The sequence below is a fragment of the Cherax quadricarinatus genome, chromosome 70 (assembly GCF_038502225.1).
Source record: "Cherax quadricarinatus isolate ZL_2023a chromosome 70, ASM3850222v1, whole genome shotgun sequence".
Taxonomy (NCBI): domain Eukaryota; kingdom Metazoa; phylum Arthropoda; class Malacostraca; order Decapoda; family Parastacidae; genus Cherax; species Cherax quadricarinatus.
In genome coordinates, this window is record NC_091361.1 from 13,407,598 (window position 1) to 13,426,386 (window position 18,789).

Here is an 18,789-nt window from a genome sequence, read left to right on the forward strand (position 1 = left end):
GTGTGTGTGTGTGAATAATTACCTGTACATAGTTGTCAATTTTGATTATCAAGTCCTTGTTCTGCCTCTTCACTGGCTGTTATTTGGTTCTCACTCTCCTGGCTGCGTGAGCTCTATCATACCAGTTCTTAAGGCTATGTATAGCTCCTGCCATAATCACTATGTTGTCTAGGTTATTTTATTTCCTAGTCGCTCTAAGGTTTAAGAACTGTGATCTAACAACCCTTTGGTTCATCTTTGTTTTAATTAACTTCCGGCTCTGCCCTTGTATACCCATTTGCCTCCTCTCGAACAATCTGCCCCTGCCCATCCTATCAATTTCTGTCACTATTTTGTGCATCCCTGTAGTGACAACCCTGATCCTTCTGACAGTATTAGACTATACTGAATTTTTTACAGTGAATCGTATAGAGAGTCATCAGCATTTTTGGGGAAATTCTTCGTCAGCTTTTTTTACTGTATATAGATTTTTAAAAACAACTCTGACTTTAAAATTCATAAGTAGAGGGATATCAAGGTGCAACCAGCACATTCTTGGTTGAATGTTTGTCTTTTTCCTAATTCTAAAATGTATTAATTGCAGTTTTGAAAAATTTGTCAATTACTTTTTTAGATACATCTTCAAAATTTCGTCGTCTATGAACTCTGGACTGTAAATGCTCATATCCATAGTTATCTTTAATCTAAAAGAGGCAATGAGTTATTTTGTTTAAACTTTAGAGTAAACATTATGGAAAGAGCTAAACTATTTAAGTAAAAAATGAAATGGTTCATAGCTATTTCAAACAAGTCCATGGTTGAGAGAAATATAATCGAATAAAGTTTCATTAAAATAATATTAATTTTATTATGAATATTAGTTCAGGGTTATATAAATTAGATTCATTTATAATTTACAGAATTTGTTAGGAATTTAATCCATGACATGTCATTCATAAATTTTACTTGACATATGACCTGACAAAATTTTAGCTTCACCCTCATGCTCAGTATGCTAAATCAGGTGTTAGGCCATATGTGAGGTGATATCTCAGTCTTATAATTCTTCTGCTTAACGATTGAATAATTCCAGTAGGTCTGCAGTTTTTTTTATTGAGAGGGAGTAACTACCACGTACCTATTCAATCTTAGTGTGCATTAACACATACATGTGAATTCTCATTTACGTATCTCATATAATACTGACAATTATCCCTCCTCAGGTACAAGAATGCTAAACAAAAGTGCGTTTTACTGTTAACTAAGAGTTGTTTACAATATTCAGCAAGAAACATAAGCTATTTCGTTTCATGTTGCATAACTAGAGTTCTGGGACTCCTTCATTTAAAATGTTTAAGCTACTAACGGGAGTTTTAACACTATGCGTTTGTATTGCTGGAGACCTTTAGGTATTAACAGGTCGTTTTTTTACAGGTATGCTTCAACAGTGCTGCAACAGCACCGTCCTCGCCCAGTGGGAGACGATCAGCCAGTGAGGAGCGGGAGGAGTCCCACGCACCTTACACATGTGGCAGCAGACGGGTCAGTATCAACCGGTGTTGGGGGGCAGGTGAAAGCAGATGTCCGAGGTGGGGAGAGTATTTATGAAGGGGAATAAAGGCAGGTGTTGGGAAGCGCAGGAATTATGGGAGGTGATGGCAAACATAAGGAAGATGCTTGTGTGTATATTTGGGTGTAGAATCCAAATAGTTTGCTGTAGACAGAAATGAAGAAATATTGCAAAAGGATCTTTTATTGATGGAACATATCGCTCTGTGTAGATCCTCGGTAAGTCATACAGAACTATTTCCTGATTTCTCGGTGTCTCAAGCAGGTTTTCAGTTCCTAAGTGATACATTTCAATCTTCACTCATTCAACTTCTTGGAGTGTCATGCCTCCTCTACTTGTGTGTTCGTCTGGACTTGCATGATACAACTCATGTATATTTTTTCTTTATCAAATCTGGTTCTTGAGTATTTCCTTTTACTCTGGCTTTTATAGTCGAGGATTCCAAGTTTTCATGCAATTGCTCTAGAACGTTTCATTTGACTGGCTTCAAACTTTGAACACGGTGTATCCTGCTTAAAGGAATGCTTAGAATTTATTAGACTGTGACAGTGCAAATTTGCAAATTGTTAAAATACACTGATTTGTTTTTCTTGATGCTATAACTTGAGGCTGCTTCTTAAAACCATCTACAAACATTGATGCATCTTACGAAAAAACATAATTATAGTTTTAAGCTGTGTTTGTACATGTTTATTATTTTTCTAGCAATGTAAAAAAAGTATAGATTATTGGTGCCTCATCATTAACTGGAGAACACCTCTCCTAATCACCTTTAATTCTTCAGCACTGGAGTATCTTGCACATAGAAAGGCTCTCGTTGTTATTAGGCAGGTCTCGACTCGCCATTTTTAAATGTAATGGTATCCGTGCCATAGCCAAAGTATCCATGTGAGAGTCATCTTTAACGTGTTAATACTGGGGTGCTACGTTTACATGAAAGCCTTGTTACGTTTTCGTAAGTATTCGTTCTAAGTGTTCATAAATAGATGTATTTCGGTCACAGGGTGGTCCTTAAAATGGTATCCCTATATTCTGTAACACCAGACCTCCTGGGCCTCAGTGCACGCGCGAGTAGTACAGAGAGCTGCCTGAAGTGATGATGCAAATGAATATAAACATTGAAAATAGTAATTCACTAATCATACGAAAACATTCAAATTTCTTGAATAAATTAGTAAATTAGGGCATATACAACCCAAATCAAATTCCGATTACTCAAACAGATGCTCGAGACCAGTATCCTTATGTTAGGTTAAGTAAGATTTGTCAGGAAACAGGACAAGCGTTTCCAGACGCGGGTCTTAAGTCATGATGACTTTCAGCTGGAGTTTTTGGTCATCTGACCGAGGACTTCCGCTGGCTTACCAGCCCACTCGTTTAAAAAATATGGTTATGATTATAACCATTAGAGATTCTTGAATCCAATATCCTTAAATACACAAACAAAATACACATAAAATCCCTCAGTAGTTGCATTATCAAGTTAGCATAGAAGGGTTGAAGTTAAATAACATTTTTCAAATGTCTTACAAAAAAACTAAATTGGGACCTTTCCAGACCAGTTTTTTATACCATTTTGCTATTCACCAGTTTTTAAGTTTAGTATAAGATTAGCGTACATAAATTTTCAACAATAGTCTTGAGGGCACACAGATGTTGAGGGCACACAGATGTTGAGGGCACACAGATGTCAAAGATACACAAAAATAACATTAAGTTGACTTTATTCAGGATAATCAGTATAAAACACTGATCTATTTCTGATCAGAAGAGACATTAATTATTTCACAGAAACCAATTTGTCTAATAAAATTAACACAAGATAACTTGTACAACCTAATATCAAGATAATTTCTTCCTTGGAGGGAAGGAACATCAACACCGAAAGTTTAAAGCCGACCAGAAGTAGCATTTTGCAGGTTTTACGCAAAATCTAATAAAATTTATGCCTAGACATCCTAAACCCATGAAACGTTTCATCCGTTTCATGCATTGCATCAGAGAAAACCATTAAACCCGTAAGGGTCATATAGCTCATGTGTAATGAGAGGCCTTGAAATACGATCTAAGCAAGAGATAGATAAGTCCAGTTCCTAGGATCAAGAGCCCCTCACCAGCTTCAAGGCAAAATAAAAATGCAGTAAGGTTCGTAATAATATATCTTTTCGAGATTTAAAGGGGTAAAATGTCACCTACATATATATATCATTAAATATACCAACCTTTTTCCAACCTATAACTGGAAAACAATATTTGGGAATGACCTATGTAGCAGTGGGCACAGGTCACCCACGCGTGATGGTCAAATAAGTCGTTCTCGAATAATAAAAGACAATTTTTGAGAAAGCAAAAGAAAATAATGGTGAAAGTTTTCCGAAAAAAATAGGAAGGTTTCTCCTCGTTAAATATAAAAACATAGAACCGCGGATTTTATTTATTTATTTTTTTTTTTCAAGTTTTCGTTTCTCTCGTTCATTGTATTTAAAAATCTGTTAAATTCTGTTAGAAAAAAAATTGATTTTGATTAATTTTAAAAATCATTAAAATTCTGATAAATTCTGTTAGGAAAAAAATTGATTTTGATTATTTTTTAAAAATCAGGTTTGGTAACACTGGCAAAAAAAATAACAATTTGGCACTCTCACATCCCAATATTAATACATACATATATTTCTTATTGTGACACACTAGCTAATACGCGAGTTTCTTCATAAAAAAGGGCAAAATGAAAATTAAACAGTTCGAAGTAAATAACAAGGTGTGTTATATTGAAGTTCACCAATGGTAAAACTTTAAAGCCAGTTAGGAAAATCGTTTCCATGTTATTGATGTGATTCCAACCATTCCAGGTTATACAAGAATGGTATACAATACTAACAAGATGAAAGCTGAGACACAAGTGCAGCATCTGGGTATCTTTATTGTAGACGTTTCGCCATCCATTGGCTTTATCAATACAGATTCTAGGACATAATTTGAAGACAGTAGAACTATGTACAAAAGATGAGGTAATCAGTCCCTCAGCCGTGGAGTTGGTGTGAAGAGTACCGTAGTTGTGAAGATTCTGGAGCACAGGCAAGGAGCCTGGCGCTTATATACTAACGTCAGGTGGACTGGGACGGGTAGCAGACGAGGGCATAGTCACTGGCAGGCGTGATTCCCCAGTGGAACTAGGTCATATCCAAAGGGATAAGTTGTAGTTGTAGTAGCCGTGGTGTGCTCTTCACACTGACTCCAAGGCTGAGGGACTGATTACCTCATCTTTTGTATATAGTTCTACTGTCTTCAAATTTGTCCTAGAATCTGCATTGATAAAGCCACCGGATGGCGAAACGTCTATAATAAAGATACCCAGATGCTGCACATGTGTCTCAGTTTTCATTCCAGGTTATGTAAATAAATGATTTACAAATTCGACAGGTGCCTCTCTTATTGATTCCAAGTTTTATTGAACTATTTCAGTAAAACCTCAAATTTACACCTGATTAGATTTATTGGGTATCATCCTTCTTGTAGAATTTATCAGTAATAACGTTTTGAAGCCATTTAGAAGAAGCACTTCGAAGTTATTGAATAAAAAATGTTAACTTTTATTAACAAAGTTGACAAACGGACTTTTGCCAAACAATATGAGCGCAACTCCAGTGTTGGGGAAACAACACCAGTGGTGAAAATTTGAAGCCTACCAGACGAGTTATTTTCCGGTTATTACACGAATTCCATTGATTCTGTGAGGGATTTACGCGAGAACACATTTTCATTAAACATACACGTATGTACAGAAATTAATTTGTTCAACTATACACGTATGCATATTATTTAAGTGTTGAATTTTGTAGCCAGGGTGATTTTCCAAGATTTTTTATTGTAAAAACAAGCGCCCTTATGCTCTTATATACCGGAAAACACGGAGATAATACTTTCTGCCAAAGAACTACAGAATAAAAGTGAAAAAGTTTGCTTGACTTAAACATTTATTGATAACTATTAACAATTTTATTCTCTCGCATTGCCACTTATATAGTACACAGTGTAAATTCCATTATGGTCTATTAACTTCTGTGATATAATAAGGAACCCAACAACCCATGCAAGCCTGACTCTATGGTTTTCAGGCCATCAGATAGTACATTTGAGTCTACGAATATTTTCGACAAGGTTTCAGCAAGTGATACGTCTTATGCGCATCTTGCATGTGTTAATTTGCAGTTCGTATTTCTCTTAAGCGGGTTATTAGGTGTCTTGAGGGAGTGAAACAGAAGCACTTATGCCTATTGAAGATTAAGCTAGGTTAGGTAGGTTTGTCAGGAAAATGACGAGTGCTTCGTGGTGCTGGTCTTAGTCACATGATGACCAGCAGACGGAGTTTTTGGTCATATGACTTTCCGATCTACTCCTTTAAAAATTATGGTTATAATTATAACCATTAGATGCTACTGTGTATGTCTGTCTATTGAAGATTTTGAGGTACTGTTTCTTGGCCTATTACATGATTTAATACATAGGGAGCTGATGTTACGTGATAGAAAGGATACTTCTCTCGGATCTCGAAGCAATCAAAAGAAGGTTAAAATTTTAATAGTAGAGAAGTAACTGGGAACAACTGAGGGCTTATGAAATATATTTGCAATTTTTTTTATGTGAATGATAATATTTCGAAGATTCAGGATTCTCAAGAGAGAAATGACAACTGAAGATCTGACATGTGCTGCCTCCAGGTAATCACAAGAAAGAAAACCACCGTCTTGCAAACACACACAAGATGATCAACCACTAATCTCTTTGGTTTAGTAGGTTACAGAAGGTTATCAATTTAGTTAAATTGATTCATAGGAATTTTTTTTTTGTTTATTAACACACCGGCCGTTTCCCACCAAGGCAGGGTGGCCCGAAAAAAAAACTTTCATCGTCATTCACTCCATCACTGTCTTGCCAGAAGGATGCTTTACACTACAGTTTATAAAACTGTAAGATTAACACCCCTCCTTCAGAGTGCAGACACTGTACTTCCCATCTCCAGGGCTCAAGTCCGGCCTGCCGGTTTCCCTGAATCCCTTCATAAATGTTGCTTTGCTTACAATCCAACAGCACGTCAAATCCTAAAAACCATTTGTCTCCATTCGCTCCTATCTAACAAGTTTGCGCATGCTTGCTTTAATTCCAAGCCCCTTGCACACAAAACCCCCTTTACCCAATCCCTGTAACCTTCCTAAGCCAACTCCTACCCCGCCTTCCCTCCACTACAGATTTATACACTCTCGAAGTCACTCTGTTTTGTTCCATTCTCTCTACATGTCCGAACCACCTCAACAACTACTCCTCAGCCCTCTGGATAATAGTTTTGATAATCCCATGGGAATTATCATGTTATTTATGCATCTTAAATATATCTTGTATTTCAGTCTAAATAATAAAACAAGATGATATTTTCATTAGAATTTTGGTGCCTTTTCATTAAAAACATCAGTGATATTTTCCCATGTTCTATAGTGCTATTATTGTTTCATTTGATAAAATATCATGTTAAAGTTAAACCATTATATTGTAAGGAGAATTACGAGTGTAATGTAAGCTGAATTACACTTGAATTATTATATATCTGCAAGAGAGAACGTCTTAGGCTCAAAAATCCTTATTGTGTCTGTCATAGTATGTGAAGCTAACAAAAACAGATTTATTGATCAGGAAGTTTAGTCGTAGACCGAGTCACTAGTCCGACAGTACCTGATACCATCTGCAAGTTGTCTAGTAAATACCTAGGTGTTGGTATTAACTACTGATGCACAAACTTTTAACATTCACAAATTTTATTGATCACCAACTATCCATGCTAAATATATTTATAATTAAAAGTGTGATACTGAATAATTTTTTAAATTATTAGCTAAAAATAATAGGAATTCCGTCACTAATTTTAATCTTGTGAATAAATTGTCTATCAGATCTCTATTCCAAGCATAACAAAATAGTAAATTATATGCACATGAATTAAAAAAACAGGTGTTTACGTACTCAAAGTGTTCCTGTTACAGGTGTGTTTCAACAGCGCTGCTACAGCACCGTCCTCGCCAAGTGGGAGACGTTCAGCCAGTGAGGAACGTGAGGAGTCCCACACACCTTACACTTGTGGCAGCAGACGGGTGAGTTTCTCTTAAAATAATTATGTGGAGCCCAACAATAATATATATATATATATATATATATATATATATATATATATATATATATATATATATATATATATATATATATATATATATATATTGTTTTACATGATGGTAGGATTGCTGGTGTCTTTTGTCTGTCTCATAAATATGCAAGATTACAGGTACGTCTTACTACTTCTACTTACACTTAGGTCACACTACACATACATGTACATGTTTATTTATACACACTTATCTGAGTTTTCTTTGATTTTATTCTTAATAGTTCTTGGTTTTATTACTTTTCCTTTTATATCCATGGGGAAGTGGAATAAGAATCTTTCCTCCGTAAGCCATGCGTGTTGTAAAAGTCAACTAAAATTCCGGGAACAATGGGCTAGTAACCCCTTTTCCTGTAATTACTAAAAAGAATAAGAAGAAGAAAATTGTCAAAGTGGGAAGTCTGAATGTGCGTGGATGTTGTGCAAATGATAAGAAAGAGATGATTGTAGATGTTATGAATGAGAAGGAACTGGATGTCCTGGCTTTAAGTGAAACAAAGCTGATGGGGGTGGGAGAGTTTCAGTGGAGAGGAATAAATGGGAATAGGTCAGGGGTTTCAAATAGAGTTAAAGCTAAAGAAGGAGTAGCAATAATGTTGAAGGATAAGTTATGGCAGGAAAAGAAGGACTACACATGTATTAATTCAAGGATTATGAGGAGTAAAATAAAGGTTGGATGTGAAAAGTGGGTTATAGTAAGCGTATATGCACCTGGAGAACACAGAAGTGTAGAGGAGAGAGAGAGATTTTGGGAAATGTTGAGTGAATGCGTGGGGAGTTTTGAACCAAGTGTAAGAGTAATGGTGGTTAGGGATTTCAATGCTAAAGTGGGCAAAACTGTTGTGGAGGGAGTAGTAGGTAAATTTGGGGTGCCAAGGGTAAATGAAAATGGGGAGCCTTTAATTGAGCTATGTGTAGAAAGAGGTTTGGTAATAAGTAATACATATTTTATGAAGAAGAGGATAAATAAATATACAAGGTGTCATATAGCACATAATGAAAGTAGTTTGTTAGATTATATATTGGTGGATAAAAGGTTGATGGGTAGGCTCCAGGATGTACACGTTTATAGAGGGACAACTGATATATCGGATCATTTAGTTGTAGCTACAGTTCAAGTAAGAGGTAGATGGGTGAAGGGTGTGATAAAAGAGAAAAAGGTAGCTTATGGGAGGTTTTTACAAAGCAGAAGTGTTATAAGAAGAGTAGAGTATATGGAGAGTAAAAGAAAGGTGAAGAGAGTGGTGAGAGATTACAAAAGGAGAGCAGATGATAGAGTGGGAGAGGCACTGTCAAAAAATTTTAATGAAAATAAGAAAATTTTTTGGAGTTAAACAAGTTAAGAAAGCCCCGAGAACGAATGGATTTGTCAGTTAAAAACAAAGTAGGGGAGTTAGTAGATGGGGAGATGGAGGTTTTGGGTAGATGGCGAGAATATTTTGAGGAACTTTTAAATGTCGACGAAGAAAGGAAAGCGGTAATTTCATGCACTGGCCATGGAGGTATACCATCTTTTTGGAGTGAAGAAGAACAGGATGTGAGTTTGGGGGAGGTGCGTGAGGCATTACGTAGAATGAAAGGGGGTAAAGCAACTGGAACTGACGGGATCATGACAGAAATGTTAAAAGCAGGGGGGATATACTGTTGGAGTGGTTGGTATTTTTGTTTAATAAATGTATGAAACGGGGTAAGGTACGTAGGGATTGGCAGAGAGCATGTATAGTCCCTTTATATAAAGGGAAGGGGACAAAAGAGATTGTAAAAATTATAGAGGAATAAGTTTACTGAGTATACCAGGAAAAGTGTACGAAAGAATTAGAGGTAAGACAGAACGTAAGATTGCGGATGAGCAGGGAGGTTTCAGAGTGGGTAGGGGATGTGTAGATCAAGTATTTATATTGAGGCATGTATGTGGACAGTATTTAGATAAAGGTAGGGAAGTTTTTATTGCATTTATGGATTTAGAAAAGGCATCTGATAGAGTGGATAGGGGAGCAATGTGGCAGATGTTGCAAGTATATGGAATAGGTGGTAAGTTACTAAATGCTGTAAAGAGTTTTTATGAGGATAGTGAAGCTCAGGTTAGGGTGTGTAGAAGAGAGGGAGACTACTTCCCGGTAAAAGTAGGTCTTAGGGATGTGTAACGTCACCATGGTTGTTTAATATATTTATAAATGGGGCTGTAAAAGAAGTAAATGCTAGGGTGTTCGGGAGAGGGGCGGGATTAAATTATGGGGAAGCAAATACAAAATGGGAATTGACACAGTTGCTTTTTGCTGATGATACTGTGCTTATGGGAGATTCTAAAGAAAAATTGCAAAGGTTAGTGGATGAGTTTGGGAGTGTGTGTGTAAAGGTAGAAAGTTGAAAGTGAACATTGAAAAGAGTAAGGTGATGAGGGTATCAAATGATTTGGAAAAAGAAAAATTGGATATCAAATTGGGGAGGAGGAGTATGGAAGAAGTGAATGTTTTCAGATACTTGGGAGTTGACGTGTCGGCAGATGGATTTATGAAGGATGAGGTTAATCATAGAATTTATGAGGGAAAAAAGGTGAGTGGTGCGTTGAGGTATATGTGGAGACAAAAAACGTTATCTATGGAGGCAAAGAAGGGAATGTATGAAAGTATAGTAGTACCAACACTCTTATATGGGTGTGAAGCTTGGGTTGTGAATGCAGCAGCGAGGAGGCGGTTGGAGGCAGTGGAAATGTCCTGTCTAAGGGCAATGTGTGGTGTAAATATTATGCAGAAAATTCGGAGTGTGGAAATTAGGAGAAGGTGTGGAGTTAATAAAAGTATTAGAGGGCTGAAGAGGGGTTGTTGAGGTGGTTTGGTCATTTAGAGTGAATGGATCAAAGTAGAATGACATGGAGAGCGTATAAATCTGTAGAGTAATGAAGGCGGGGTAGAGGTAGTCCTCGAAAAGGTTGGAGGGAGAGGGTAAAGGAGGTTTTGTGGGCGAGGGGCTTGGACTTACAGCAAGCGTGCATGAGCGTGTTATATAGGAGTGAATGGAGACGAATGGTTTTTGGGACCTGACGATCTATTGGAGTGTGAGAAGGGTAATATTTAGTGAAGGGATTCAGGGAAACCGGTTATTTTTATATAGCCGGACTTGAGTCCTGGAAATGGGAAGTACAATGCCTGCACTCTAAAGGAGGGGTTCGGGATATTAGCAGTTGTGTATCTTTATAGGTATATGCTTCTAAGCTGTTTTGTTCTGGGCACCACTGCAAAAACAGTGATTATGTGTGAGTGAGGTGAAAGTGTTGAATGATGAAAGTATTTTCTTTTTGGGGATTTTCTTTCTTTTTTGGGTCACCCTGCCTCGATGGGAGACGGCCGACTTGTTATATATATATATATATATATATATATATATATATATATATATATATATATATATATATATATATATATATATATCATTGATCAATAACAACACTGCACTAGCCAAGGACTCGAACCCATGCTGCTTTGGCCTGCCTCATGGTGGGCGAAAACACATGACGCCCTAATACACTGGACCATACGATCCTTAATAGTAGGGCATCCAGCGGAACTGGATGTTGTACTCCCTACCCAAGGACACACGATGGTGGTGTTATTGATCAATACCACTCGTTCGTGGTCACAATAATATAAAATGCTAGAATGAAAATAGCTTAGTCATCCACACTATCGTGTGTCCTTGGGTAGGGAGTACAACATCCAGTTCCGCTGGATGCCCTACTCTTAAGGATCGTATGGTCCAGTGGATTAGGGGCGTCATGCATTTTCGCCCACCATGAGGCAGGCCAAAGCTGCATAGGTTCGAGTCCTTGGTTAGTGAAGTGTTGTTATTGATATATATATATATATATATATATATATATATATATATATATATATATATATATATATATATATATATATATATATATATATATGCACGAAAAGCGGTCTTTAAGTTGACTGTCAGATGCTCTACCATTTTCACCACAGGACTTCTAAGAGGAAAGAATCAGAGCTAATACTTACAGTATTATATTCCGTTAGAGGCACCAACTGTCACCCAGCTGAACTCCTTCCCTCGGCCCAGGAGTTTTAACAGTAGTTCTAGTCTTACCCCCCCCCCTCCCATCAAGGCCACATCGCTAATGAACTCAGTTGTAATAAACAGCAGTTGTTTATTATAAATGAATCTAGCCTTTCCAACAGGCACAACAGCCTCCCACCAGGTATAGGGGGGATTACCAATAGACCCCTCACTGCCTTAAGAGGGAGCTGGACATACATCTAAAGCCAGTACCCGAACAGCCTGGCTGTGGTTCGTAAGCCGGATTACGTGCATCAGCCTGGTTGATCAGGCCCTGATCCACCGGGAGGCCTGGTCAAGGACTGGGCCACGGGGGTGTTGACACCCGGAACACCCTCCAGGTACATATAACTCTGAACAAATATTCATATTAAAATCAAAACTAATTTTTATGAAACGTGATTCGATTAATATAATTTGTGAGTAATTTCAGCTATTCCTGACACGTCACTCATAAAATTTTGCTTGAAATATGACCAGACCAAATTTTCACTACACTCCCACTCTCAGCGTGCAGAGTCAGGTGGTCAGGTCATGTATATTGGTTATAACTGGTATGTTAATACTGACAAGCTGTGGAAAAAAAACCACTTTTGTACAGTACGGAACTTTTATTACCAGATACTTTCTCAACTGTACAAAAGTTTCTTATTCTCTAGTCTATATTTACTGAGTGCTCTCATCTGCAGACTTCGCTGGTGGTGAGCGACAGCCTGGGCAGGTTCCGGGTCGTGGTGAAGAAGACGCGACCAAACCTGGGCATCGCCATCGAGGGTGGAGCAGACACCAAGCAGAAGCTTCCTAGGGTCATCAATATCGCAGCACACGGAGCGGCCTTCGAGGCTGGAGGACTTCGAGTTGGCCAGCTTATCCTGGCTGTGGATGGTCAAAAACTAGACGGTGGGTTCAACTTGATTATGTCTCTTTCACCGTCTGCTTTTACATCGGTTTCTCTTTCTCTAAGCCTTTGTATAAGATTATTTGTCGAACTCGTTGAGCATTTACTAACTTTGCAATTTCAACAATTACAATCGGGTCGAGAGGAGGTCTATAGGAAGATCATAAATCACTAGTTTTTTCATATTCCTGGCTTTAAACTTAACAGAAAAATATATGTGCACACTGATTTGTTTCTTTTGTCTTCATCCCTTTGCCTCCCTGCAGGCCAGAGCCATGAGGAGGCGGCTAGGCTGATCGCTGGGTGTTGGGTGAGCCGCTCCAGACCCGAGGTGGAGTTCATGGTTGTGGAAAGGAAACCCACTGCCGCAGACGTCCGCCGCTCCTCAATATCCCTTCTCTCACAGATGTGAGCACCTGGGTGAGGGGGGTCCTAAAGGGGGACCCTCAGGTGAGCTAGACTTGGAACCCTGGTGTGTTCACAAAGCTGACAGACGTCCTGAAAAATGTGATCACCTGGGAGAGCTCCAACAGGTGTGTAGGTGGTAAGCTCCGACAAATGTGGTGAAAGACACAAACACTAGCGCAAGCTTCGGCAGGTGTGTTTGAAGATGTTAACCGGTGGGCAGGTTGACAGGAATTTGGGATCACCTAGGCGAACTGTGTCGCCGATCTCCTACAGGTGGGTGGGGCTGAGTTTCTACAGGTGTGGTGCAAAATGTAAACACCTGTGCGAGCTCCAGTTAGTGTGCTGAAAGAGGTAAACATCTGGACGAGCTCCGACAAGTTGGATGGAAGATGTGATCACCTAGCGACCCCTATCAGATGTGTTGGCGAACTCCGCCAGGTGTGTGGACGAGTTTCTACAGGTGTGGTGAAAATGTAAGCACCTGGGTAAACTCCAACAAGTGTGTGGACTAGCTCCCATGGGTGTCGCAGGAGTCCGTTGTATTTCTTGCGGCAGATGCGGCCCCGTTGGGACAATGTGGATTATCTTGACCCAGGCTTCAGGAGCTATGGTTTAAGTGGTAATCAGTAAACATTGTTAAAACACTCATAATGATTAATGCATATTTTATAGAAAAAATTTTGAAATTTGCGCGTAAGGTGAAAGCTGCAAAAGTTAAAACTCGAAAATGCAAATAAAACATTTTAAACTGCAGAAAAGACAGTAAGAACAAAAATTTTCAGTGTAGCATATACTCTTATAAACATCACAGTGTTTTAATGTAATTATATGAATTCCTCTATGGAAAGGCATTATAGGAAAATAAATAAAAAACATGCCGAGAGCAATTAATATAAATAAATAATCGGCTATGACTCGCAATCTACAAAATATATCGCAACTAAATGTTTTCTTGTGGATAATTACTAATAGGAAAACAAGCAATAGCACTGAAATTAAATTACTGGAAAATTTCACAAAGATGGGAGACACAGGACTATACACACCAAGAGTCACACATCTACTGAGCAATTAATTTCTTATATTAGGGATCGAAGTATCCCAGACCGATTGTGAAGAGGTTACAAGCAGCCTGTCCGAAGCGTAGTCAAAAGGCTCTAAACCCAAGTAACCAACCATCCAACCAGATGGGAAACCTGGTCACTGTATAACGGACCTCAACACACTTGTTTTCCATCACACGAAGATGTGTAATGATCGTCGGGTATGAGGGAAGCATCGTCGGGTGTGAGTGAAGCATCGTCGGGTGTGAGTGAAGCATCGTCGGGAGTGAGTGAAGCATCGTCGGGTGTGAGGGGAGCATCCAGTGGTTGCTACGGTCGGAACTCCCACTGCGAATGCTTATTATTTACATTTGGTTTTGGAAATACGAGACACAAAAGATACACAAAGTAACACGCTGTTATTGAAATATGCAAAGTGCAGCAGTTGTTGGTCCTAGAGCAAATCTTGTTGAACTAATTTTATAATAGGGGAAGTGGGGGGGGGGGGGAGTAGATTTTCTATCGTTGAAATATCTTCTAAATATCATTACAATGTATCATATAGAATCACAGTTATTTTTCGCATCTGGCCTTTTTCAGGGTCTAAATGCACGCTTATATGGCAAGCGTGCATGGCAAACGAAAAGTATTAAAGTTTTCTCGGTCTACACTGTTGCTGTCGCCTTCGTGGTCTTGTGGTTAAAGCACTGGCCTGCTAGGTACTGAATTGCTTTACCATTGTTCGGATACAACCCTTTCTCCGAGATATTTGAAGTCGATTTTCGTGAGTCGGTATGGTCGATGTGATTATCCTACATTTCAGAAGCAAATTTTAGGGAGTAACCGTTAGCATTTTTTCAGTTTTTATTGCTTACAATATACCTGCCCGGTAAAGGGTTTTAATATATAATTTTTTGAAAGGATTTTTTTTAATGTGACGAACACGACTTGCCTTAAATATGCAAAATAAATTCTCTGTCGCATATTACTAAACGTACACTTATTTGTAGTAATGCATAAGAAAAATTAAATATTTTTCATATATACTCTGATATACAAAATACCACCATCAGGATGCTACAGTGTGGTGATCATTTGCTCTTTTAAATTAAGCGGGAAACTTCCCAGTACATTTTACAATATATTAATTTCTTTGCGGGGTGGTCTGGTAAGCCAATGAAAGGCATCTGTTAAGTGACCTATACAGGTAATCATACAAGTAAAACCCGCGTTTGGAAGAAATTTCCCCATTTCACCTGATGGACTAGAGTTCCAACTGACGTCGGTCACATAACCTGAAGCTCCAGTGAGCGGCTCATCCTGTGACAAAGACCCAATTCAGAACATATTATTCCATTTCTCATGACAAACTAAATACCTTTAAACTTTATCTCGTATGGAACGTGTTTCTAAAAGGACTCTGCTGCTCTATATAAGTAATTTTAAGAACGTCTCTGTTCGTAATCAGGTAACATACATATCGTGGCTCAGTGTTAGAATTTGTCACCATCTATAACATTCTTCAAAGAGACTGGTTCATACCCTTATCTAAGGGTGAAAATAAAAGTCATAAGACAGTAACTTTATTACTAACAAAATTAAAACAACTATTTCATGTGCTTATTATTTTAGGCAACACTTCCGAAAACGTATAAATATATGGTCGAAACACAGCAATAGTTTTTTTTTTTAATAATTGTGATATCAGCCCTGTGTCACTGCTGTCTTTAACTCGTCGTTGTGTTTACATTTATGGCGCCATATGTGGACTATGGGATTATCCTCTTCGATGGCGAATTTCATCTCTTAATCTGCTGAGGCAGAGCCAATAACCTCGTATCTTCACGTTTCATCACAGGAAGAAGACAACTTCCCTGACACTACCACCAATTTCTTCATCTATATTTCTTACTGGCACACACCATGATGATCTACATTCAGTGAAGTTAATGTTAAAGTAACATTATCTACAGACGCATGCGATCCATCGTGCATGTTAATGGACATAACGAATACTGAGTTATGTGACTAACCACTCGCTAGTCAACACGTAACTGTCCAGTTTGTGGCTACCCTCTCACCAGACAACACAGTAAGTGGCCAACTTGTGCCCGACCTCTTACCGGTTGACTCAGCAAGTGTCCAGCTTGTAAATACCTTCTTACCATTTGACAGAGGAAGTTGCCAGGATGTGGCCAGTGTTATAACAGACTCATAATTCCCTTAGACCAAATAAAATATCTTGAGTGACACTCGGATAATTCAATAAATATTTCTTTTCTTTTATTGGACATCGCTGGTACTTTATATAAATTTATAACATTAGAACATCAACGCGATAATGCACATTAAGTCATTGCGTTGACATGTCCTAACACGATACAATCATGGACCTGGAAAGCCATGACTTTAAACACAAGAGACGTGAGACTAAAGTTCTATCACCGTGGAGTCTACAGAATAAATTCTCTTTACTGTACATACAAAGGACCAAAGTCTTATCACCTTACATACATGGGACTGAAGTCCTATCACCGTTTATACATGAGGCTGAAGTCTTATAACCGTACATACATGGGGCTGAAATCCATTCACAAAACAGATAAGGGACTGCATTCTCATCACCGTACAGACAAGGGAGTGAATGAAGTCTTACCATCGTACAGACATAGAGCTAAAGTCTCATGTCTGTGCAGACATAAGGCTAAATTCTCACCACCGTATAAATATAGGACTTAAGTCTTATTACCGTACAGATATGGAAAATAACTGTTAAGAAAACCACGAATCACTTCAAGGTGCTGAACATTTTGATGTAACATTTTTAACGATGTGTAGTGTGTGAAGATGATGTGTAACCTCCTCTGTATAAGGCGTACTGGGGACCGACCCTAGGAGGGTCTTGTATTGCAAGTCCTCAGCTATACCGACTCAACCGCAGTGTGTTCCAACGAACTCTTGTGTGGGTAGCCATAACTGTAGCTTAACTAACTTTTATATAGAAATCTAATGTTGCATCCTGGATGCAACATCAGATCAATATTTGATCACTTCTGACCATGAAATGAGACCTCACTCTCAGACACTAACCAATTGTTAATTTCAATATTGAAATTCTCATTTCATGGTAAATTTGTTCAACTCGAACATTTTTGATCAATAAATGGCAACATTCTGAACAAAAATTGCATAAAAATAATAGTCACAGACGAAGCGACGAAGACAAAACTTGAATAAGAGGTAAACTATGCATGAAAAACTATAACAAATAGCGATTCCTGAAAATTTAAGTTTTCCTGACAGATTCAGTCGAGGGCCAGCGGAGTGTCTGATTAATCATATGGCCAGATTGATGAAGTTGTGAGTAGCAATGAGTAAAGAACGTTTAACAGTTGCTGAAGTCATAACTCGCAAGGCTTGGTAAGAGACTATTTTAAGGCATAACAGTGTTAAGAGTCGATCTCCAGTCCTGAGAGTTCCTAAACCCCACAGTATCTGGAGTCATTCCATCCACCACGTTAAAATGAATCTGATTTTCATTGATGCTAACTAGATTTCATCACTTTATACGGAGGTTTTGAGGATAGACTGACCCATACTAACTGCTCTCGAATGTTAGGGAAAACTCAAGTAAGACGTGAAGAGAAGGTCGTGAAAATCAATTCAGAGCGCAAACGGAACCTTAGTAAGCTTCACTGATTCTGATTTTCTTTTACCTTTCAGATAATAAACTGATTAGAATCTGGCCCAGGGGATTATAAAGTCCCAAATTCGAATCTACCAGAAGTCATGTCTAAACAAAAAATATTAATTACAAAATTGCTTGCGTTAGATGAGGTGGCAGATTCATACCCGACAGGCCTTATTTTTCACGTTGTTACTAAATTTTGATAAAAGAATCACACTTTTCTTAGGGTGTTCCACGGTGTTTCTGGAGATCTGGAGAGAGTTCCGGGGGTCAACGCCCCCGCGGCCCGGTCTGTGACCAGGCCTCCTTAGGTCAGTGTCCCAGGATGCGACCCACACCAGTCGACTAACACCCAGGTACCCATTTTACTGATGGGGAACATAGACAACAGGTGGAAAGAAACACGTCCAATGTTTCTACTCTGGCTGGGAATCGAACCCAGGCCCTCACCGTGTGAAGCGAGAGCGTTAACCACCAGGCCACCAGAGCCAAAATTTATAATTTCTTCTTAGGTATATAGCAAAAACAGGCTACTCATTCTGGCTGTGACTCTTGTTAGTTACCAAGGATGTAGCATCATTATTGAGTACCGAAGATTATTTATGGTAGTCAGTCATTTAATAATCTGAAATGTTAAGGGAAAGTATGTATGTGTTGTGGTATAACTAAATAAGATTGTGCTTTCACATATATATATATATATATATATATATATATATATATATATATATATATATATATATATATATATATAGTATATGCAAAACAACCACTGTGAAAGAATAGAGAAAACCTACAAATAACTGTTCCTATGTCCATTATTCTTTACATCAAGATAGAGTTAAACTGTCTGTTTTCTAATCAATGTTTTTGAGAGCTTTACGTATTTGTAGTCAAGAGTTCATAGATGAGGAA

At 38.3% G+C, this 18,789-nt stretch overlaps 1 protein-coding gene across 2 annotated transcripts in view; it reads left to right on the plus strand.

The window, feature by feature from the left end:
• LOC128702379 (whirlin) overlaps positions 1-18,564 on the plus strand; it is a 1,352,782-nt gene extending 1,334,218 nt beyond the window's left edge. For both annotated transcript variants that reach the window (XM_070099896.1, XM_070099897.1), the window contains 4 exons: positions 1,414-1,521; positions 7,582-7,689; positions 12,527-12,737; positions 13,002-18,564. In XM_070099896.1, the coding sequence (XP_069955997.1) occupies positions 1,414-1,521; positions 7,582-7,689; positions 12,527-12,737; positions 13,002-13,147 (573 nt within the window). In that variant the 3' untranslated portion in view covers positions 13,148-18,564. The remainder of the gene's footprint in view (positions 1-1,413; positions 1,522-7,581; positions 7,690-12,526; positions 12,738-13,001) is intronic.
• The last annotated feature ends 225 nt before the right edge of the window (positions 18,565-18,789 follow it).